At 39.0% G+C, this 26,044-nt stretch overlaps 1 protein-coding gene across 1 annotated transcript in view; it reads right to left on the bottom strand.

Moving 5' to 3' along the window:
* The window catches only part of CD2AP (CD2 associated protein), a gene marked incomplete at its 3' end in the record, with an annotated part of 687,573 nt that extends 662,021 nt beyond the window's left edge, over positions 1 to 25,552 (bottom strand). The window contains 1 exon segment of the mRNA XM_053709615.1: positions 25,342 to 25,552. Coding sequence (XP_053565590.1) covers positions 25,342 to 25,345 — 4 coding nt within the window.
* Positions 25,553 to 26,044: the final 492 nt, after the last annotated feature.

The raw sequence follows: 26,044 nt of genomic DNA, 5'->3' as shown, positions 1-26,044 counted from the left end.
TGGTTTGGAAATAGCAAAGTGCTACTTTTATTTAGTGCCCTATAACTTGCAAAAAAAGCAAAGAACATGTAAACATTGGGTATTTCTAAACTCTTTGGTGGTTGTAAATGTGCAACAGATTTTGGGGGTCAAAGTTTGAAAAAAAAAATTTCAATTTTTTCCTCATATTTTATAAAAAAATTTAATAGTAAATGATAAGATATGATGAAAATAATGGTATCTTTAGAAAGTCCATTTAATGGCGAGAAAAACGGTATATAATGTGTGGGTACAGTAAATGAGTAAGAGGAAAATTACAGCTAAACACAAACACCGCAGAAATGTAAAAATAGCCTTGGTCCCAAACGGTCAACAAATGGAAAAGTGCTCTGGTCACTAAGGGGTTAAAGAATGAGAGCAGAGAAGACATGCTGCCGCTTTGCAAATCCTCTCAAAGCATGCATCATTTAGGATCATGGAGCGACAACTGAACTGGAAGAATGAGCTAAGATATGCCTAGGAGGAGACTTCCCATCAATAAGAACAAAGAATTAAACTGAACTTTGTTTGGAATTATAGTAGCTTAAAGAAATATATTTAACACTCTAGAGGATCTAAAGAAGGTATAACATTTTCCTGTTTGCAATTTTCTGCAGAAACAATTTTGAGAAAATCATACTAGGGAATAAGAACGCTTATGAAAACCCAGAAGAAAAAAAAAAGATATTCTTCTAGCAGAGATAAAGAAAGAACACAAAGAACCTCCAGGACAAAATATTAAAATCTATGCTGAACATAGGTTCAAGGGAAGACCTTGGAGAACAGAATTAAATACAGTCCAGGGAGAAGGAATAGGTGTAACAATTAGCCTAAGATATAAACATTAGGAAGTCTGGCTAAGTTCTTATGCAAAATTGAAAAATAAGCCGAAATTTGGCCCTAAAGAAACTGACAATCCCTTGTCAAGAGCACTTTGCACCCCATGTTATTACATTTTAAAAACAAATATACCATTTGTTTGTGTTGCATTGTGCTGATTTGTGCTGCAAAAACAAACATTTGTGCCAGTTTAGTTTCAGAGATATTGCGCATTATATTTGCTGAAACCCCGCGCACTTTGCACCCCATGCTATTAAATTTTTAAAAAACAAATATATCATTGGTTTGTGCTGACTGTTGCGCTGCATAGCTGCACTGCGTAGAAAACTGGCGAGACAGGGTTTTTTTTCCGGTCACTAGGGATGCAATCTCCCCCTTAATGTTTAAAAAAAAAAAGACTTGTATAAGAAAACTTTCTGGAGTGCTTTTAAAACGCTTGTTAACCCCTTAGTGACCAGAGCACTTTTCTTATCAATTTTCTGACCGTTTGGGACCAGAGCTATTTTTACATTTCTGCAGTGTTTAGCTGTAATTTTCCTTTTTCCTCTTTCTCTTTTACTGTATCCACACACATATTATATACTGTTTCTTTCGCCATTAAATGGACTTTCTAAAGATACCATTATTTCCATCATAACATATAATTTACTATAAAAAAAACTTTGACCCCCAAAATCTATTACACATTTACAACCATCAACAAACACCCATGCTAAATAGTTTCTAAATTTTGTCCTGAGTTTAGAAATACCCAATGTTTACATGTTCTTTTATAGCAAGTTAAAGGGCAATAAATACAAGTAGCACCAAGTATTTCCAAACCATTTTTTTTTTCTTTTCAAAATTAGCGAGTTACATTGGAACATCAGGAATCCCTGAATAGCCCATATATATATATATATATATATATATATATATATATATATATATATATATATATATATATATATATATATATATATATATATATATATATATATATATATATATATATATATATTAGTATATATACAGGGAGTGCAGAATTATTAGGCAAATGAGTATTTTGACCACATCATCCTCTTTATGCATGTTGTCTTACTCCAAGCTGTATAGGCTCGAAAGCCTACTACCAATTAAGGATATTAGGTGATGTGCATCTCTGTAATGAGAAGGGGTGTGGTCTAATGACAGCAACACCCTATATCAGGTGTGCATAATTATTAGGCAACTTCCTTTCCTTTGGCAAAATGGGTCAAAAGAAGGACTTGACAGGCTCAGATAAGTCAAAAATAGTGAGATATCTTGCAGAGGGATGCAGCACTCTTAAAATTGCAAAGCTTCTGAAGCGTGATCATCGAACAATCAAGCGTTTCATTCAAAATAGTCAACAGGGTCGCAAGAAGCGTGTGGAAAAACCAAGGCGCAAAATAACTGCCCATGAACTGAGAAAAGTCAAGCGTGCAGCTGCCAAGATGCCACTTGCCACCAGTTTGGCCATATTTCAGAGCTGCAACATCACTGGAGTGCACAAAAGCACAAGGTGTGCAATACTCAGAGACATGGCCAAGGTAAGAAAGGCTGAAAGACGACCACCACTGAACAAGACACACAAGCTGAAATGTCAAGACTGGGCCAAGAAATATCTCAAGACTGATTTTTCTAAGGTTTTATGGACTGATGAAATGAGAGTGAGTCTTGATGGGCCAGATGGATGGGCCCGTGGCTGGATTGGTAAAGGGCAGAGAGCTCCAGTCCGACTCAGACGCCAGCAAGGTGGAGGTGGAGTACTGGTTTGGGCTGGTATCATCAAAGATGAGCTTGTGGGGCCTTTTCGGGTTGAGGATGGATTCAAGCTCAACTCCCAGTCCTACTGCCAGTTTCTGGAAGACACCTTCTTCAAGCAGTGGTACAGGAAGAAGTCTGCATCCTTCAAGAAAAACATGATTTTCATGCAGGACAATGCTCCATCACACGCGTCCAAGTACTCCACAGCATGGCTGGCAAGAAAGGGTATAAAAGAAGAAAATCTAATGACATGGCCTCCTTGTTCACCTGGTCTGAACCCCATTGAGAACCTGTGGTCCATCATCAAATGTGAGATTTACAAGGAGGGAAAACAGTACACCTCTCTGAACAGTGTCTGGGAGGCTGTGGTTGCTGCTGCACGCAATGTTGATGGTGAACAGATCAAAACACTGACAGAATCCATGGATGGCAGGCTTTTGAGTGTCCTTGCAAAGAAAGGTGGCTATATTGGTCACTGATTTGTTTTTGTTTTGTTTTTGAATGTCAGAAATGTATATTTGTGAATGTTGAGATGTTATATTGGTTTCACTGGTAAAAATAAATAATTGAAATGGGTATATATTTGTTTTTTGTTAAGTTGCCTAATAATTATGCACAGTAATAGTCACCTGCACACACAGATATCCCCCTAAAATAGCTAAAACTAAAAACAAACTAAAAACTACTTCCAAAAATATTCAGCTTGATATTGAGTTTTTTGGGTTCATTGAGAACATGGTTGTTGTTCAATAATAAAATGAATCCTCAAAAATACAACTTGCCTAATAATTCTGCACACTAGACAACCCAAAGTATTAATCTAGGCCCATTTTGGTATATTTCATGCCACCATTTCAGCGCAAAATGCAATAAAATAAAAAAAACATAATTTATGCTTACCTGATAAATGTATTTCTCTTGTAGTGTATCCAGTCCACAGATCATCCATTACTTGTGGGATATTCTCCTTCCCAACAGGAAGTTGCAAGAGGATCACCCACAGCAGAGCTGCTATATAGCTCCTCCCCTCACTGCCATATCCAGTCATTCGACCGAAACAAGACGAGAAAGGAGAAACCATAGGATGCAGTGGTGACTGTAGTTTAATTAAAATTTAGACCTGCCTTAAAAGGACAGGGCGGGCCGTGGACTGGATACACTACAAGAGAAATAAATTTTTCAGGTAAGCATAAATTATGTTTATCTTGTTAAGTGTATCCAGTCCACGGATCATCCATTACTTGTGGGATACCAATACCAAAGCTAAAGTACACGGATGATGGGAGGGACAAGGCAGGAACTTAAACGGAAGGAACCACTGCCTGTAGAACCTTTCTCCCAAAAACAGCCTCCGAAGAAGCAAAAGTGTCAAATTTGTAAAATTTTGAAAAGGTGTGAAGCGAAGACCAAGTCGCAGCCTTGCAAATCTGTTCAACAGAGGCCTCATTTTTAAAGGCCCAGGTGGAAGCCACAGCTCTAGTAGAATGAGCTGTAATCCTTTCAGGGGGCTGCTGTCCAGCAGTCTCATAGGCTAAGCGTATTATGCTCCGAAGCCAAAAGGAGAGAGAGGTTGCCGAAGCTTTTTGACCTCTCCTCTGTCCAGAGTAAACGACAAACAGGGCAGATGCTTGACGAAAATCTTTAGTAGCCTGTAAGTAAAACTTCAAGGCACGGACTACGTCCAGATTATGCAAAAGATGTTCCTTCTTTGAAGAAGGATTAAAACACAATGATGGGGGGGCGTGTCCGACTATCGACTGAGATGGCTGCTTTTTAATTTGGGCTCTACAGAGGAGATGTTAAAACTGCTGTTTACCACTCCTAAATTCCTCTTACTAAGTCATACTTCAGTTAAGTAAAGACATATAACCTTTCTGGAAAAGTTTGAAACACTATTTGCTGTTAATTTCAGCCCAGCAGCCCAGAATCTGTGAGGTGCGCAGCAGAGGCCTAAGGACGGCTTGGAACCTCACCCACCCCTCCATAGCTCTGATAAATATCAGATATATACCAGCCGGTTGTGCTGAAGATTGACCACACTTCTTGTTCTACTAAAAGAACAATACCTTTCTTGAGTCTGTTTTGAGCCTTTGCTCCTGATTCATGACCGATTAGGGCTACTTTCCGCGGTCTCCAACACTGTTCAAGATGGACGATATTCAACAAGTGTTACAAACTCTCTTTCAGGACTTTAAAGTGGAACTGATTCGACAGTTTGAACGTTTGGGTCAGAGTACTAAACCAGATGAGCTCCAGCCTCTAGACTGTCAGCAATCACCTACAGATGCGGTATTATACTTGGAGCAGCAAGAGTGGGAGCCTGACTGTAGCGAAATGCTGGGGGACAGCCTGGCCTCGTGGTGTGTGACTGTGCCGAAGAAGCGAGATATAGCTCAAGTGGCTTACCTGCCTGGCAACTTACTACCTATGCTGAGCGGCTTTCCTGAATGTCCACTCATCCTGCCTGATGTGTTGTGGTCGGGAGCGAGGGGCCCTAGCTACTTGACCACGGCACCGTACCTACTTGTCTGGATGCTATACACGGTGGAGAGCGCTGGTCGCTCATACCATCAGTTAAAACAAGAGCCTTGGAACCTATGGCGGGTGCTCTGCTCCGGTGAAGATGAAGCGGCCTCACCGAGTTTTTTCACCGCTGAAACCCCACGGAGACACATCCTCTGGCACTTTGATGTGGGGTAGGACAATATATATTTAACAACGGAGACTATCTTGGTCGGTTTTGGTCTCGCATCTGGCCTTTTAAGAGAACTCTCTAAATAGTTGTGGGACTTATAGTTTATTTTTTAGTGTGACATCGGTTACTGGTTTTTTCTTTTTCGATTATTAAAAGGTTCATGTCATGATAGAAGTTCTATGCAGAGTCTTGGTGGGAGTGTCAGTGATTTTCCGTAATGTTTCATAATTATGCTGTATATTATCAAAGCAGGAACATTTTATTAATGTTTTGAATGCCCCAAGGCTCCCACATAGTATCGAGGAACAGGTTGGAGCCATTTGTTTTCTTCATTTATTGCAAGATGTAGCCCTATTCAATTCAACTTTGTAATACATATCCCTTATAATTTATTATTGCCCTATTATTTGTGATAACTGAATGGGATTATAGTGCCTACTCCCTCATAATAAAACTTCTCCCCACTGTTGTTTCCGGTTAGTCAGAGGTCCAAAAGTGACTTCCTTGAGTGCAGGGAGATTAAAATCTAAGGTTATAATTACATAAGAAATTGATATGTGAGACAGACGTTATTAATATACCTGAGTGTTTGATTTGTTGTGATATTTGATGTGATAGAAAGGTTCTCTTTAGGAATGAGATGCAAGAATCTCATTATTTTCCCTGCTTAATGACACCCATTGAGTAGCAGGTTCACCTATCCTTTTATATAAGCATTTTAGAGGGCATTAGCTTAAAAAATAACTAAGTAGAAATACATAATATTATTGTAAGTGTAATCAACTGCTTGACTTGCATGATCAAAACTGAAACAAGACAGATGTTCATGTAAATGTTTTTCTGTAATAGCATGCTATCTACAGTTCTACTTATATCTGTAGTTTATACTTAGTCCTAGCCTAATTTTTAGGATTAGCTGAAAGTCCTATTTAAATTTGTAGCACATAACCCTTATATACTAATTGTGCCCACTTGTTTTTGATAGATGTACATGGTTATAGTAAATATATATTTTCATACAATATAGATTCCCCTTTAAATTGCTCTTTAATGGCCATGATAGGTTAAATGTAACTTTTCCCAAGGGAGATCACTACCTATGGTTACTGTTAGAGAGGCGCAGAGATATGTGTCAGACATTATTGCTCCATTTTGCAGTCTAGATGGACGTGATATTTATTATGCAAGAGATTATCTCCTTGGTACTGAGTTGTAAAAGTACAATAAGCTATGCTGCCAAATTGGATAGGAAGAGGTAAATATTGTTTCATTGATCGCTACTTGGATTACTTGTTGAATCTGCATTGGGAAAGTTATTGTTGCAAAAATGCTTCTGTAAATGTATGCAATCTTAGTATGTCTGTATTTGTTTATTAACCTTAATAAAAATATTAAATATAAAAAAAAAAACAAAAAAAACACAATGATGGAACAACAATCTCTTGATTGATATTCCTGTTAGAAACCACCTTAGGTAAAAACCCAGGTTTGGTACGCAGAACTACCTTGACTGAATGAAAAATCAGATAAGGAGAATCACAATGTAAGGCAGATAACTCAGAGACTCTTCTAGCCGAGGAAATAGCCATCAAAAACAGAACTTTCTAAGATAAAAGTTTAATATCAATGGAATGAAGGGGTTCAAACGGAACTCCCTGAAGAACTTTAAGAACCAAGTTTAAGCTCCACGGGGGAGCAACAGTTTTAAACACAGGCTTAATCCTAACCAAAGCCTGACAAAATGCCTGGACGTCTGGAACTTCTGCCAGACGCTTGTGCAAAAGAATAGACAGAGCAGAGATCTGTCCTTTTAAAGAACTAGCTGATAAGCCTCTTGGAGAAAGGACAATATCCTAGGAATCCTAACCTTACTCCATGAGTAACTCTTGGATTCACACCAATAAAGATATTTACGCCATATCTTATGGTAGATTTTCCTGGTGACAGGCTTCCGAGCCTGTATTAAGGTATCAATGACTGACTCGGCGAAGCCACGCCTTGATAGAATCAAGCGTTCAATCTCCATGCAGTCAGTCTCAGAGAAAGTAGATTTGGATGATTGAAAGGACCTTGTATTAGAAGGTCCTGCCTCAGAGGCAGAGTCCATGGTGGAAGAGATGACATGTCCACTAGGTCTGCATACCAGGTCCTGCGTGGCCACGCAGGCGCTATCAGAATCACCGATGCTCTCTCCTGTTTGATTTTGGCAATCAGTCGAGGGAGCAGAGGAAACGGTGGAAACACATAGGCCAGGTTGAAGAACCAAGGAGCTGCTAGAGCATCTATCAGCGTTGCTCCCGGGTCCCTGGATCCGTAACAAGGAAGCTTGGCGTTCTGGCGAGACGCCATGAGATCCAGTTCTGGTTTGCCCCAACGATGGACCAGTTGAGCAAACACCTCCGGATGGAGTTCCCACTCCCCCGGATGAAAAGTCTGACGACTTAAAAAATCCGCCTCCCAGTTCTCTACGCCTGGGATGTGGATCGCTGACAGGTGGCAAGAGTGAGACTCTGCCCAGCGAATTATCTTTGAGACTTCTAACATCGCTAGGAAACTCCTGGTTCCCCCTTGATGGTTGATGTAAGCCACAGTCGTGATGTTGTCCGACTGAAATCTGATGAACCTCAGTGTTGCTAACTGAGGCCAAGCTAGAAGAGCATTCAATATTGCTCTTAACTCCAGAATATTTATTGGGAGGAGTTTCTCCTCCTGAGTCCACGATCCCTGAGCCTTCAGGGAGTTCCAGACTGCGCCCCAACCTAGAAGGCTGGCATCTGTTGTTACAATCGTCCAATCTGGCCTGCGAAAGGTCATACCCTTGGACAGACGGACCCGAGAAAGCCACCAGAGAAGAGAATCTCTGGTCTCTTGATCCAGATATAGTAGAGGGGACAAATCTGAGTAATCCCCATTCCACTGACTTAGCATGCATAATTGCAGCGGTCTGAGATGCAGGCGCGCAAATGGCACTATGTCCATTGCCGCTACCATTAAGCCGATTACTTCCATGCACTGAGCCACTGACGGGCGTGGAATGGAATGAAGGACACGGCAAGCATTTAGAAGTTTTGATAACCTGGACTCCGTCAGGTAAATTTTCATCTCTACAGAATCTATAAGAGTCCTTAGGAAGGAGACTCTTGTGAGTGGTGATAGAGAACTCTTTTCCACGTTCACTTTCCACCCATGCGACCTCAGAAATGCCAGAACTATCTCTGTATGAGACTTGGCAATTTGAAAGCTTGACGCCTGTATCAGGATGTCGTCTAGATACGGAGCCACCGCTATGCCTCGCGGTCTTAGAACCGCCAGAAGTGAGGCCAGAGCATTTGTAAAAATTCTTGGGGCAGTGGCCAACCCGAAGGGAAGAGCTACAAATTGGTAATGCCTGTCTAGAAAGGCAAACCTTAGGAACCGATGATGATCTTTGTGAATCGGTATGTGAAGGTAGGCATCCTTTAAGTCCACTGTGGTCATGTACTGACCCTCTTGGATCATGGGTAGGATGGTCCGAATAGTTTCCATTTTGAATGATGGAACTCTGAGGAATTTGTTTAAGATCTTTAGATCCAAAATTGGTCTGAAGGTTCCCTCTTTCTTGGGAACCACAAACAGATTTGAATAAAATCCCTGTCCTTGTTCCGTCCGCGGAACTGGATGGATCACTCCCATTACTAGGAGGTCTTGCACACAGCTTAGGAATGCCTCTTTCTTTATCTGGTTTGCTGATAACCTTGAAAGATGAAATCTCCCTTGTGGAGGAGAAGCTTTGAAGTCCAGAAGATATCCCTGAGATATGATCTCCAACGCCCAGGGATCCTGAACATCTCTTGCCCACGCCTGTCTTGGGGGCAGCAGCAGGCTTTCTGGCCTGCTTGCCCTTGTTCCAGGACTGGTTAGGTTTCCAGGCCTGTCTGGAATGAGCAACAGTTCCCTCTTGTTTTGAAGTGGAGGAAGTTGATGCTGCTCCTGCCTTGAAATTTCGAAAGGCACGAAAATTAGACTGTTTGGCCTTTGATTTGGCCCTGTCCTGAGGAAGGGTATGACCCTTGCCTCCAGTAATGTCAGCAATAATTTCCTTCAAGCCAGGCCCGAATAAGGTCTGCCCCTTGAAAGGAATGTTGAGTAATTTAGACTTTGAAGTCACGTCAGCTGACCAGGATTTAAGCCATAGCGCCCTACGCGCCTGGATGGCGAATCCGGAATTCTTAGCCGTTAGTTTAGTCAAATGAACAATGGCATCAGAAACAAATGAGTTAGCTAGCTTAAGCGTTCTAAGTTTGTCAATAATTTCATTCAATGGAGCTGTCTGGATGGCCTCTTCCAGTGCCTCAAACCAGAATGCCACCGCAGCAGTGACAGGCGCAATGCATGCAAGGGGCTGTAAAATAAAACCTTGTTGAATAAACATTTTCTTAAGGTAACCCTCCAATTTTTTATCCATTGGATCTGAAAAAGCACAACTGTCCTCAACCGGGATAGTGGTACGCTTTGCTAAAGTAGAAACTGCTCCCTCCACCTTAGGGACCGTCTGCCATAAGTCCCGTGTAGTGGCGTCTATTGGAAACATTTTTCTAAATATAGGAGGTGGGGAAAAGGGCACACCGGGTCTATCCCACTCCTTGCTAATAATTTCTGTAAGCCTTTTAGGTATAGGAAAAACGTCAGTACACACCGGCACCGCATAGTATCTATCCAGCCTACACAATTTCTCTGGAATTGCAACTGTGTTACAGTCATTCAGAGCAGCTAATACCTCCCCAAGCAATACACGGAGGTTCTCAAGCTTAAATTTAAAATTAGAAATCTCTGAATCAGATTTCCCCGAGTCAGAGATGTCACCCACAGACTGAAGCTCTCCGTCCTCATGTTCTGCATACTGTGACGCAGTATCAGACATGGCTCTAACAGCATTTGCGCGCTCTGTATCTCTCCTAACCCCAGAGCTTTCGCGCTTGCCTCTTAATTCAGGCAATCTAGATAATACCTCTGACAGGGTATTATTCATGATTGCAGCCATGTCCTGCAAGGTAATCGCTATGGGCGTCCCTGATGTAATTGGCGCCATATTAGCGTGCGTCCCCTGAGCGGGAGGCGAAGGGTCTGACACGTGGGGAGAGTTAGTCGACATAACTTCCCCCTCGACAGAACCCTCTGGTGATAATTCTTTTATAGATAAAGACTGATCTTTACTGTTTAAGGTGAAATCAATACATTTAGTACACATTCTCCTATGGGGCTCCACCATGGCTTTCAAACATAATGAACAAGTAGGTTCCTCTGTGTCAGACATGTTTAAACAGACTAGCAATGAGACTAGCAAGCTTGGAAAACACTTTAAAACAAGTTTACAAGCAATATAAAAAACGTTACTGCGCCTTTAAGAAACACAAATTTTCCCAAAGTTTGAAATAACAGTGAAAAAATGCAGTTACACTAACGAAATTTTTACAGTGTATGTAATAAGTTAGAGCATTGCACCCACTTGCAAATGGATGATTAACCCCTTAATACCAAAAACGGAATAACAAATGACAAAAACGTTTTTTAAACAGTCACAACAACTGCCACAGCTCTACTGTGGCTTTTTGCCTCCCTCAATACGACTGGATCCTGCAGGAAGAAGCTGGATATCTGTGTCTGTAATTTTTGCTGTGCAAAAAAACGCCAAAATAGGACCCTCCCACTTATATTACAACAGTGGGAAGCCTCAGGGAACTGTTTCTAGGCAAAATTCAAGCCAGCCATGTGGAAAAAACTAGGCCCCAATAAGTTTTATCACCAAACATATGTAAAAAACGATTAAACATGCCAGCAAACGTTTTAAAATACACTTTTATAAGAGTATGTATCTCTATTAATAAGCCTGATACCAGTCGCTATCACTGCATTTAAGGCTTTACTTACATTACTTCGGTATCAGCAGCATTTTCTAGCAAATTCCATCCCTAGAAAAATATTTTAACTGCACATACCTTATTACAGGAAAACCGGCACGCTATTCCCCCTCTGAAGTTACCTCACTCCTCAGAATATGTGAGAACAGCAAAGGATCTTAGTTACTTCTGCTAAGATCATAGAAAACGCAGGCAGATTCTTCTTCTAAATACTGCCTGAGATAAACAGTACACTACGGTACCATTTAAAAATAAACTTTTGATTGAAGAAATAAACTAAGTATAAAACACCACAGTCCTCTTACGACCTCCATCTTAGTTGAGAGTTGCAAGAGAATGACTGGATATGGCAGTGAGGGGAGGAGCTATATAGCAGCTCTGCTGTGGGTGATCCTCTTGCAACTTCCTGTTGGGAAGGAGAATATCCCACAAGTAATGGATGATCCGTGGACTGGATACACTTAACAAGAGAAAACGCTCACTTTTTCACAAACTTTAGGTTTCTCACTGAAATTATTAACAAACAGCTTGTGCAATTATGGCACAAAATGGTTGCAAATGCTTCTCTGGGATGACCTTTGTTCAGATATAGCAGACATATGGATTTGGCGTTAAAATGATGCTGCGCACCACACTTGTATTATGCCCAGCAGTGAAGGGGTTAATTAGGTAGCTTGAAGGGTTAATTTTAGCTTTAGTATAGAGATCAGCCTTCCACCTGACACATCCCACCCCCTGATCCCTCCCTGACCCTTCCCCCACCTCACAATTGTCACCGCCATGATAAGTACTGGCAGAAAGTCTGCCAGTACTAAAATAAGCCATTTTATTTTTTATTTTCTGTTTACATTCACAATTCCCCCGCGGGGGAAGCCGTGATTGGAGGATGACCTATCCATCATTTCTGACATCAGAAATGGCTTGCGACGGCCGGAGGAAGCTAGAGCTGGTGTCAAGTTTAAAAGGTAAGTTTTTTCACAACAGGACTGAAATGTAAATTTTGATGAATTAAAGTGCCCCTGTTTTTAATCGAACTTTTAAAAATCAGGCATCAAAATTTACATTCGCTTTAACTAAAATATTATGTACAATATTCACCAAATCGGCACAAACAGAGAACAAAATTAATATAGTTGTATGCAACATTTAATAACATAAAGTGTAAAGTCAGTGGAGATTAATAACATATAATACGCAGTATCTTCTAAAACAAATCGACACAAATGTTTCTTTTTTTGGTACAAATCAGCACAAACGAATGGTAGGTCTGTTTTTTAAATTTAATAACATGGGTGCAAACTGGGCGGTGCTTGAGGTTACATAATCTAAAAGTCTTGAATGTCCGAACCGGCACACACGTTTGTTTTTGTGACACAAATCAACATAACAAATAGTATATATTTGTTTTTAAAATTGATTAACATGGGGTGCCAAGTGGGTGTGATTTCATGAACAAATAATGTGCAATATCTCCAAAACCAAACCAGTACAAACGTTAGTTTTTGCAGCACAAACATATGGTATATTTGTTTTTAAAATTTAATAACATGGGGTGCAAAGTGGGCAGGGTTTCATTAAAAATAATACGCAATATCTCCAAAACCAAACTGGCAAACATGTTCGTTTTTGCAGCACAAATCAGCACAAACTAATGGTATTTTTTTATTCAGTTTTTACAAACATGGGGTGCCAACTTCACTAAGCTTACATAAATATTCTTCAATGTTATACATTGTAGCAAATACAACTGGCATGGAGTGCCAAGAAACATGCACACTTTTCTACAGTGGACACCAAGAGTGCAAATCAAATCTATAAACAGTAATAAAATTAAATGCAATTTATTTTGGGGGATTTTTGTTCTTTTCAAAAACATTGAAAGCTCTGTCTAAGTTTAACTCTGACTTTGCTGTCCCTTTAATTACTTTAAATTAATTATGTCCACCCAAACAAACAAGCAGCATAAATCAAGAAAGATTAAGCAGCTCCAGACAGGGCTGGACTGGGCTCCCTTGTAAAGTGAAACAGACACACCTATTCTACGGGGTTACTCACATACATATGTATCTGTCTATCAGCAATGGTGAGTGAGAGAGACACACACACTCTGGCTCCTAAACATTTAAGCAAATTCAAGCATTGATATATAGCACAAAAATACTTCAATTATTAAATAGTTTGAAAGCTACAGACATTCTTAAAGGGACACTGAACTCAATTTTTTTCTTTTGTGATTCAGATAGAGCATGCAATTTTAAGCAACTTTCTAATTTACTCCTATTATCAATTTTTCTTTGTTCTCTTGTTTTCTTTATTTGAAAAAGAAGGCATCTAAGCTAAGGAGCCAGCCAATTTGTGGTTCAGGACCATGGACAGCAGTTGCTTATTGGTGCTGTCCAATCAGCAAGGACAACCCAGGTTGTTCACCAAAAATGGGCTGGCATCTAAACTTAAATTCTTGATTTTCAAATAAAGATACCAAGAGAATGAAGAAAAATTGATAATAGGAGTAAATTAGAAAGTTGCTTAAAATTGCATGCTCTATCTGAATCATGAAAGAAAAACATTGGGTACAGTGTCCCTTTAAGTATTATAATCCATAAAATCAAGGTAAATAAGACCATAAGAAAAACAGAAATGATAGTAAATTTACTCGAGACATACAAGTTAGTAATTAAGGTGATTTATATGCAAACATATAATTGTTTTAAGAAAACATTCAAGTGAAATAAAATAGGTCTACAGTTTGAAACATTATTTAACCCCTCAACGGCCATCGATGGTTTCCTGTAGAGAGAAGGGGGCGGGGTCCCCATGGAAGCACATGGACGTGCACAGGGAGGGAGTGGGTGGGAACCGCTATACTACAGAAAATGTATGTAAGAAAAGTGGGAGAGAGGGGGGAGGGAAATAAAAATAAAAAGTATCTAAGGGATCTGGGAGGGGGTGGGAGCTACACTAGATGGCTCCTAATAAGTTAGAGGGGTAGGGTTAGAGAGCTGTTGGGGGGGGCGTCCTACACAGCAGCATATGTAAATATGCTTTAAAAAAAAATTATGAAAGAAACTTACCTGATAAATTAATTTCTTTCATATTGGCAAGAGTCCATGAGCTAGTGACGTATGGGATATACAATCCAAGGACTATTCTGTCAATTGGAAAAAGATTCCTTTTGGGAAGGATTAGATTTTTGTTCCTTATGTCGAAAGGAACGAAAACGGTTAAACACTTTAGATTTACCTTTAGGTTTTTTTATCCTGAGGCAAAAAAACTCCCTTGCCCCCAGTAACAGTTGAAATTATTGAATTCAACTGAGAACCAAATAATTTATTTCCTTGGAAAGAAAGAGAAAGCAATCTGGACTTAGAAGTCATATCAGCATTCCAAGATTTGAGTCACAAAGCTCTTCTAGCTAAAATAGCTAAAGACCTATATCTAACATCAATTTTGATGTAAAAAATGGCATCACAAATGAAAATATTAGCATGTTGAATCAACTTAACAATGCTAGACAAATCATGATCCGATACTTGTTGCACTAAAGTTTCCAACCTAAAAGTTGAAGCAGCTGCAACATTAGCCAGAGAAATTGCAGGCCTAAGAAGATGACCTGAATATGAAAAGTTTTAAAAGACCCTTTACGTTTATTAGAAGGCGGGATGGCAGACAAAGCCTTCTGAATAGAATCAGAAATAAATTCTTTTAAATTTACAGGTATATCTTGTGCATTAGATGTTGAGGGAACAGCAACAGGTAATGAACTACTACTGATGGATACATTTTCTGCATGTAAAAGTTTATCATGACAACTATTGTAAACCACAGCTGGAGGTATAATCTCCACAAGTTTACAACAAATGCACTTAGCTTTGATAAAACTGTTATCAGGCAGCTGGGATCCAACAGTGAATTCTGAGACATCTTGCAAATGTAAGAGAAAAAAACAACATATAAAGCAAAATTATCAATTTCCTTATATGGCAGTTTCAGGAATGGGAAAAAAATGCAAACAGCATAGCCCTCTGATATAGAAAAAGGCAAGAGGCAAATAGGAATGGGGTCTTAAATAATGAAAATATTTGGCGCTAAGTATGACGCACAACAAACATAAAAATATTTTTTTTTTGGCGCCAAAAAACGTCCGGAAACGACACACTCGCATCATAGATTACACAACCTTGTGAAGGACTCGGCGTCAACCAAGACGCCGGAAATGACGAATTTGCGTTAAAAAAAATCTCGCACCAAGAATGACGCAATAAACTTTGGCATTTTGCGCCCTTGCGAGCCTAATTCTGCCCGAAAATTTAAAAGACGGTCAATTTGAAAAAGAGACTATAACCCAGGTAAGAATTTTTTTTTTTTTTTTTTTATAAAAATGCATTTACCAGATATGAAACGGACAGTCTGCAAAAAGGAAATACAGGTATACCCCGCTCATACAGCGGGTTAGGGACCGGAGCCCCGCTGTAAAGTGAAAACCGCCTTAAAGTAAAACAAGGCAGTTTTAGCTTTCTTTTCACTTGCCAGTGTGTTTAAAAACATGTTTGAACTAACATATATTAGGGGTGCATTAGTGCTATGTTTAGCTTAACACTAGCACAGCATTCAATTAGTATTCAATAAATACTGTACCTGTAAAATAGTGACAATTACTGTAGTAAAATTTGCCAGACTATAACACTGAGACACATATTGCATTGTAATGCTGTTAACAGAGTGAACTGAGCATAATAAAATGGGGCCAGTCACTTTTCTCACAATCTCACGATGATTACAGCACTATTTCAAAATCCTTGGAGGTTGAACATTAGCTCCACAAAGCGCTGTATTAGCTTTCTGCCAGTACTTAAGATGGTGGGGACAATTGTGGGGTGGGGGAGGGAAGAGAGCTGTTTGGGAGGGATCAGGGGGTGGGATGTGTCAGGTGGGAGGCTGATCTCTACACTAAAGCTAAAATTAACCTTGCAAGCGCCCTACAAGTTACCTAATTGACCCCTTCACTGCTAGCCATAATACAAGTGTGATGCGCAGCAGCATTTAGTGGCCTTCTAATTACCAAAAATCAACACCAAAGCCATGTATGTCTGCAATTTTTGAACAATGGGGATCCCAGATAAGCATCTACAACCATTTGTGCCATAATTGCATAAGTTGTTTGTAAATAATTTCAGTGAGAAACCTAAAATTGTGAAAAAATTTAACTTTTTTTTTTTATTTGATCGCATTTGGCGGTGAAATGGTGGCATGAAATATACCAAAATGGGCCTAGATCAATACTTGCGTGTTGTCTACTACACTAAAGCTAAAATTAATAGTGATGCACCGAAATGGAAATTCTGGACCGAAACCGAAAATCCGGGATGCACTTGGCCGAAAACCGAAACGGATACCGAAAATGTATTTTTTCAAATTATTTTTTTTTAAGTTTTTTTTTTGCATAATTAGAGCCAATAAAAAAAGCCCACACTTTTATTGAAAGTAACACACTAAAATTGGACAAAAATATCTTAAAACAATAATATGCTACACAATAATTTTACCAAGAAAAAAAAAAAAACAGGCAAAAAATGCCATTTTCGAGCAAAATTAACAAAATTTTGGTGCATCCCTACTTAAAACAATTAGAAATATCAATATACTGTTTTATTCTTCATTTAGTACTATGTAACAATCATATTTAACAGGTTTTTTTTACCAATTATCCAAATAAAGTATAATCCTAGAAAACTCATTGTATGCAGAACAGTAAGTGAAGTAATAAACTTAAACAGCAGCTCTAGGCTAGCATCAAATTTGAAATATGCTACACAATAATTTTACCGAAACTAACAGGCAAAAAAAACGAAAACCGAAATAGCCAAAAATGCCATTTTCGACCGAAACTTTCTGCGGCCGAAATTTCGGTGCATCCCTAAAAATTAACCCTACAAGCCCCCTAATTAACCCTTCACTGCTGGGCATAATACATGTGTGGTGTGCAGTGGCACTTAGCGGCCTTCTAATTACCAAAAAGCAACGCCAAAGCCATGTATGTCTGCAATTTTTGAACAAAGGAGATCCCAGATATGCATTTACAACCATTTGTGCCATAATTGCATAAGTTGTTTGTAAATAATTTCAGTGAGAAACCTAAAATTGTGAAAAAAATGTAACTTTATTTTTTTTTATTTGATCGCATTTGGCGGTGAAATGGTGGCATGAAATATACCAAAATGGGCCTAGATCAATACTTGGGGGTTGTCTACTACACTAAAGCTAAAATTAACCCTACAAGTTCCCTAATTAACCCTTCACTGCTGGGCATAATACACGTGTGGTGCGCAGTGGCACTTAGCGGCCTTCTAATTACCAAAAGGCAACGCCAAAGCCATATATGTCTGCAATTTTTCAACAGAGGGGATCCCAGATAAGCATTTACAACCATTTGTGCCATAATTGCACAAGTTGTTTGTAAATAATTTCATTGAGAAACCTAAAGTTTGTAAAAAAAAAATTGTGAAAGAGTGAACAATTTTTTTTTATTTTCATCGCATTTGGCTTTGAAATGGTGTATACACATATATATACACACACACACACACACACACACACACACACGTCAAGGGATTCCTGAAAGATATCAGTGTTTCAATGTAACTAGCGCTAATTTTGAAAAAAGTGGTTTGTAAATAGCAAAGTGCTACTTGTATTTATTGTCCTATAACTTGTAAACATTGGGTATTTCTAAACTCAGGACAAAATTTAGAAACTATTTAGCATGGGTGCTTTTTGGTGGTTGTAGATGTGTAACAGATTTTGGGGGTCAATTTTTTTGATTTTTTTTCATCATATTTTATCATTTTTTTATAGTAAATTATAAGATATGATGAAAATAATGGGATCTTTAGAAAGTCCATTTAATGGCGAGAAAAACGGTATATAATATGTGTGGGTACAGTAAATGAGTAAGAGGAAAATTACAGCTAAACACAAACACCACAAAAATGTAAAAATAGCCTTGGTCCCAAACGGACAGAAAATTGAAAAGTGCTATGGTCATTAAAGGGACATTAAACACTTTGAGATGGTAATATAAAATGGTAAATTGTACATAATAAAACAACTCTGCAATATACTTTCATTATTTATTTTGTCCTCTGACTGTAATTCCATTCTGAAATTGTGAGCTTTTCAGTTCCTGTTAGAAATGGAAGTGCAGAACACTGTTAAATCCAGCACAACCATTGGCTGCACACTCTAGTGACCTGTGTATAACTGTCCCTAATTGGCCACAGCAGAGAAGGTAACACAAGTTACAACATGGCAGCTCCCAGTGTTTTATAGACACTAAAACTTTACACTTATTTTGTCACTTTTTAACCCTTTCGTGACAGGGTTAAAGTGTCTACATCGGAACACCTGTTCCGATGTAGACAAATTGAAACTACGCGATCGTGCATACGATCGCGAGATTTCAATTATTGGATCGCATCTGGGGGGCGTCCCTACAACCCTAGGAACGCCCTCCAGACCGCGATCAAGTCCTTGAAGCGCAGAAGGCTTCAGGACAGCCGTTTGATATGACGTTCTATTCCGTCATAACGGCTTTAAAGCCCAGTGTAAATATGACGGAATAGAACGGCATAACGGCAAGGGGTTTAAGACATTTTAATAAATAAAAATATACACACAAAAACCTGAACTGCAACGTAATCCATATTATGCTATTTGACTACCGCAAAACTTCTCAGGACGTACAAGCAAGCATTTATGAAGAAAAACAAACACTACTTAGACTGAAGTGCACACAGTAAAAAAAAAAAAAAAAAAGGGTTTTTTTTGTTTTTTAAAAAAAGTAAGGGGGAAGAACAACCATAGGCATTTCCTGTTAAAATAGCTGCTACGATATCAGTGTGAGAAGAAAAAAAAAAAAAAAAAAAGTGTAATTTACAAAATAAATTCACATATATTGGAGATATTTTGGGCTATTTTTACATTGATCTTTAAGACCCATGTGCAATTTTTTCTACTGAATTAAAACAAGCTTGCTAAATATAACATTTAAAGGGGCCATTAAAGTCGAAAAAGAGGTAAAGCGCATAGTAGAAGTACCACTCGGGTCCTGCAGAGCACTGCGGAAACTGCCACTGAACCAATCAGCACCACTTTTTATATAGCTGGGATGTGCGTTTTGAACTGATTGGGTCACGTAATTTGTTACATTTTTTTACTAAAAGGGCCCTTTAAAAAAGTAGAATCTTGATTAATCTATAGAAAATAATCCAAGCACAATTTCTGCAAAAAATAATCCAGTGTTTTACTAGCAATGATAATCCCTTTCAACAACAGAGGCAGCTGTTTGACAAATGCATAGACTGAAGAGAATTGAAAGAACTCTGTTTTGTAAATAAAGATTAAAAACAGAGCTCCTAAACTGAAATCATATATAAAAAGACGTCAGGTGGCCACTCACCTTGACACGTCCTGTGATCAATAAAAGGGACACTGTACTCAAAATTGTTATAGCACAAAAAGCAGGCAGTTAAAAATATTTTCTCTATTAAACCATAAATAAAATACGACTTGAAGTTCCCTTTCATTCAAAAACTGTTAAACTTTCCAGTGAAATTAAAAAGAGGTTCAACCAATAATGCAAAAATTCAGGCAGAAAAAGTTGGTTTATTCAGCACAGTAAAATTAATTTGCAAACAACATTTTTAGATTTAGAGGCATTGCGCATGCGCGAGTTAGCGCAACATCACAGGATACGTCACTATATTATGTTGAAAAAGACAAGGACAATCAATACTGCAGCAGTAGAGTTAGCTGTGCTGAAAACGTAAGTACTTATCGTGTGAACGCTTCGAGAATCGCCCTAGAATAAACGAGCAAACAATATATACTTTTCAACATTAGACAATACTTTAATTTTATAGTAGATTGGCTTGAATACAGATCGAATCGATGGAAATTGTAAATGCACATGCGTTTTTTTTTTCAGGTTCGCTATGATGTCGACTTGATTGCCGCAATATGCGCATGCGATAGAAATTAGAAGGTATTGCGCATGCGTTTAATACAGATAATGAATTTAAATTATATGCAAAAACAAGAGATACAATTGGCGGTTTTGTTAGCCCTTAGACGGCCCACATTTGTGGGCTGGATGACGTGATGTCATCGTACTAAAATAAAATATAATTTTATGGAAAAACAAAGCTTTGTTTTAAACTATAAGAAGGTAAATTACATTCCTATTATAGTTTATATGCAAAATGTTTGTTCCGTTTTACATTACAAAAAAGAGTAGTAATCCTTTAACATTTTTTAGGCTAAAAAATGTTCCATGTTTAAATGTTGCTCTTTAAAAAGATATTGAATACAAAAAAACTATTTTGTGACTCAGACTGAGCATACAATTATAAAATGTTCCTAATTTACTTCTATTATCAAATGTGCTTTGTTCCCATGATATTGTGTTGAAGAGATACCTAGGTAGGCATCAGGAGCAGTACACGACAGGAAATAGTGCTGCCATCTAGCATTCTTGCAAATGGAACACATTCTTGCAAAACTGCTGCCATATAGTGATCCAGAAATGGGCCGGCTCCTAAGCATACGTCCCTGCTTTTCAACAAAATATAGAAGTAAATTAGAAAGTTGTTTAAAATCACATGCTCTAATTTTGGGGTTTTATATCCCTTTAATATAGATGACAGAAAATATATGAATACAACGTCTCTATTAAAGGGACACTGAACCCAAATTTTTTCTTTGGTGATTCCAATAGAGCATGCAGTTTTAGGCAACTTCCTAATTTACTCCTATTATCAATTTTTCTCCGTTCTCTTGCTATCTATATTTGAAAAAGAAGGCAGCTAAGCTTTTTTCTTGGTTCAGTACTCTGGACAGCACCTTTTTATTGGTGGATGAATTTATCCACCAATCAGCAAGGACAACCGAGGTTGTTCACCAAAAATGGGCAGGCATCTAAACTTACATTCTTGCATTTCAAATAAAGATACCAAGAGAATAAAGAACATTTGATAATAGGAGTAAATTAGAAAGTTGCTTAAAATTTCATGCTCTATCTGAATCACAAAAGAAAGAATTTAGGTTCAGTGTCCCTTTAAAGAGCTTATGTTTTGCCCATTTTATTTTAATGTATTTGGCAAAGCTACAGCACAATGTTCATGAGACTACTCAACTACAGATAGTTAGTTGAGGCTCATTATGCACCTTAAAGGGACATTAAACACTAAATAAATGCTAGAGATAGAATGATGCATTCAAAGAAAAGATCAGTTTGAGAATAACATGTAGATTATTTTTTTAAACTTTGCTGTTTAAATATTGACAAAATAACATTTTAGTATCTATAAAACAATGGGAGCTGCCATGTTGTAACTTAGGTTATTTTCTCTGCTGTGGCCAATTAGGGACCATTATAAATAGGTCATTAGAGTGTGCAGCCAATGGCTGTGTGGAAAATACCAGTGTTCTGCACTTTCATTTCCAACAGCAACTGAAAAGCTCACAATTTCATCTTGATCTCAATGATCAAAATCAACCCACAAGGGACATAATACCCATATACTAAATCACTTGAAAAAGAAGCAGACTAACTAAAAGGCTGACTAGAAAATATCACATGGACATCTATATTAAAAATAGATATTTTACATCAAAATTCCTTCGGCTCACAACAGAAAGACCTTTCAGGTCATCATCAATATAGGTATACAGCACAGTGGAAAATCAACACACAAAATATTGATATATCCACATTTCTGTCTGACAGTTATCAAGTTTTTCTAAATGTTTATACCTTATTTACTCTCCATGTAACGCAATTTTATAGTCAAAACTGAACAAAAATGCTTTTAGTAAAAGCCATTACTGTTGCTAAGGGGAAAATTCACATATGCTGTGCACTCCAAGGCAGAACATGCAGGAACGGTTAGCGCTCTGGTTGCAGTGTGTAAGTTTTCCTTATCATAGTGCATCCAGAGCAAAGTGCTGTTTGAAGTTAGCAGTCAAATATGCAGTAGCAATGCAAAGCAGCAGCACATTGCTTGTTGACTGGCTCTCAGAAATTTTTTCAAACCCGCCCCCTAGCCTTTCCCAGTATGGAAAGCTGTTTATTCTGATTGTAAGACGTTAGTATGAGCATTGCATCTTTTTATTACTACATTCCTATGTTAGACCAAGAGAAAAGGAAACTGATTTATTCAAGAGACATTTTAAAATTTCTTTTTTTGTATGCAGCTAATTTGCAATGCAATTATATTATAAAGCATTAAAAATTGCTTTATTCTTCAGTTAACCAACACATTGCAGTTGAACTGGTGCCTTAGTGTAACTGTCTAATCTAAAATTTCATTGTATTTAAAAAAGACTTGCAGAAAAATTTCACTAAAAAAATCTCATCGCAGAAAGTGAAGAAAAGTTCTGCCTCTGGGGCTGTGCATACCCAGTGCAGTCAGCGGTGCTGTGCATAACGCAATATACATTGCCGGCTTTCTCAGCAGGAGCAGTGTTCGAACGCAGGCGAGACCCTGTTTTTAGGGGGAGATGAACACGTACCAATCACACAAATACCCCTTGAAATTCCTTTTGATTATGTAGCCAGTTAAGGAGTGACATAAATGTGCTCATGCACAGATTGAGCAAATAACAAAAGTGCACTGCAAAGCTCTGTTGTTTTTAACTATGCATAACTATATAGTTATCCCCTTTGCTTACCTATTAAAGCTTGTTTGTCCCTTTAAGAAATGCAAAATTAAAAATATTAGGAAAAAGCTTAATTGACAACAGCAGCTCAAAAATTCTTCATCTTCCTCCAACAACCATTTGGTTTTAAACTACATTACAACTGATACAGCCTATCACTATTATCATGGATATCATAAGTGAAATTAGTAAAAACACCCATCAATTCAGATTACCATATGTTACATAATCACATTAGTATAACTGCAGCTTCATTTTTTTTTCTTCAAATGACTGATGTGCCTCATACAAAGAAAAATGTAAAAAAAAAAAAAAAAAAAAAAAATATATAAGAATAAAAACAAAAACAAAATATGACTTTTCTATAGATGACTGACATCTTTTTATATATGAAACACAAATATATACTCCTAGGTAAATAAACAACATACAAACTGAAACAGTTAGTGGCACTGATCTATAATGATTAGACGTTGGAGAATGTAAATTGTGAGTAAAGGTTATGACAGTATACAGATTATCTAGAGCCTACCAGGAAATAAACCTTACCAAATCTCCTAGCTAAACTCTCCTATTACATTATGATATTGTAAATTTGTTTTGTACTGTAGTTACTAGTTTATAGCAAAATACTTCTCTAATACCAATTCTTAACTAAACAAAATTGTTAGAAATGGCTTAATACTTCAACAGAAACATAACATTACAATATGCTTTCAAGTGTTGGCCTATAGTTGGAAAGCTTAATTATAGTTACGTACAAAGAGAATTTAGGGCAGGGTGAACTAAAATATATATAAAAATTATGAGTCAGACAACTTTTAGGAATTAGGATGGAAGAGCAAGAAAATAATACTCGCTACACAGGAAACCCTGAACTCCTTAGCCTCTATTTTTTTCCTCTATAGTTGTGGTTATAAACAGCCAAGAAATTTTAAAGGGACATTAAGCACTAAATAAATGCTAGATAGAATAATGCATTCAAAGAAAAAAAATAGTCTGAGAATAACATGTAAACATATTTTTTTAAAGTTTCATTACCTGTTTAAACATTGAAAAAAATAAGAATAAAGTTTTAGTGTCTATAAAACAATGGGTGCTGCCATGTTGTAACTTAGGTTACCTTCTCTGTTGTGGCCAATTAGAGGCAGTTATAAATAAGTCACTAGAGTGAGCAGCCAATATATCTTATATACACACATACAATTTATTATTTTACAATAGTCTACCATACGCCGGGTCACCTGGGGGTGAGCAGACTACCATACGCCAGGTCACCTGGGGGTGGGCAGACTACCATACGCCAGGTCACCTGGGGGTGGGCAGACTACCATACGCCAGGTCACCTGGGGGTGGGCAGACTACCATACGCCAGGTCACCTGGGGGTGAGCAGACTACCATACGCCAGGTCACCTGGGGGTGAGCAGACTACCATACGCCAGGTCACCTGGGGGTGAGCAGACTACCATACGCCAGGTCACCTGGGGGTGAGCAGACTACCATACGCCAGGTCACCTGGGGGTGAGCAGACTACCATACGCCAGGTCACCTGGGGGTGGGCAGACTACCGTACGCCAGGTCACCTGGGGGTGGGCAGACTACCGTACGCCAGGTCACCTGGGGGTGGGCAGACTACCGTACGCCAGGTCACCTGGGGGTGGGCAGACTACCATACGCCAGGTCACCTGGGGGTGGGCAGACTACCATACGCCAGGTCACCTGGGGGTGGGCAGACTACCATACGCCAGGTCACCTGGGGGTGGGCAGACTACCATACGCCAGGTCACCTGGGGGTGGGCAGACTACCATACGCCAGGTCACCTGGGGGTGGGCAGACTACCATACGCCAGGTCACCTGGGGGTGGGCAGTCTACAATACGCCAGGTCATCTGGGGGTGGGCAGACTACCATACGCCAGATCGCCAGGTAACCTGGGGGTGGGCCGACTACCTACCATACGCCAGGTCACCTGGGGGTGAGCAGACTACCATACGCCAGGTCACCTAAGTGTGGGCAGCATATCACCTTATGCCAGATAGCCTACTATTCTATGGGTCATCACACAGTGAGTACTCTTCCTAGCTTTGCAGAATTCAAACTCAGCTTTCCTGTTCCTTTGCAGAGCAGACAGTCCATCTCCCTGACTCACCTATGAGTGGTCTGACTCTCTTTTTAAACCGGTAAGTTGAGCAGTCTTCCCTCACTTTCTCCCCCTTCAAGGTGGTTCAGCATTCTCCCCCTCAATGTACCCGAGTCCCCTCACATTATATTGCCCCAATATGGGGGGTCTCCGTTTCTCTGGCCCCCTCACAGTTGGCAGTATCTACGTTCGCCCCTAACTTCACTCAGGGAGATTGCTGACTCTGACTAAAGAGGCCCTGCGCTACGGATTCCGTCTCTTAACTCACCCATGCTGTCCGGCTGTCTCCGGGTGTGGTAGTGATGGAGTCTCACTACGGCCTCAATCTGTCCCTCAATTTACCACTTGCAGGCAGGAAATCTCAGTCCATCCACACCGCTTACAATTATATCCTGTAGTATCTCTCTTTTTCCTCCGTACCGACCAGTGACAACCACCGCCGCCAACCACACTTCACAACAACTAATACGCCAGCTCGGAACCCGTAAAATCACGTGTCAGTCACCGACCAATCACAATACCCATCCCTCTGTCTGGCTCTATCCCCTCTCATTCCAAGGATTGACTGCTTTCAGCCGCTGTTGCCAGGTAAAGTGACGTCATGACAGGAGACGATCACTTCCAAGCTTCCCATTGGTTCTTGTGATGCCAACTCAAACTTTATCGCAAATATATATGGGATATTGCAATTGCATGTAGTTAGTTGTGTGTAACAGAGAGATATTCCTGTGCTGGAGGTTCACTACATTTTTTCTTAAATTATGAAAATTCCAAATAAGATCTTCAGTTTTCTTTTTTTTATACTTCAATTTCCACTAACTGGTCCTGATCAGTAGACGTAAATTAATATTCCATAGGCTTGCCAGCTGTCTTCCACAAAAATACTGCATAATATGTCACTGACCTGGCACGATGGTAGGTGGGGGTGACACAATGTCCCCCAAAAGCCCCCATTCTTAATTCCACCATGT

The sequence above is a fragment of the Bombina bombina genome, chromosome 4 (genome assembly GCF_027579735.1).
Source record: "Bombina bombina isolate aBomBom1 chromosome 4, aBomBom1.pri, whole genome shotgun sequence".
In the NCBI taxonomy this organism is placed as follows: domain Eukaryota; kingdom Metazoa; phylum Chordata; class Amphibia; order Anura; family Bombinatoridae; genus Bombina; species Bombina bombina.
This window is presented reverse-complemented; position numbering and strand designations above follow the sequence as displayed.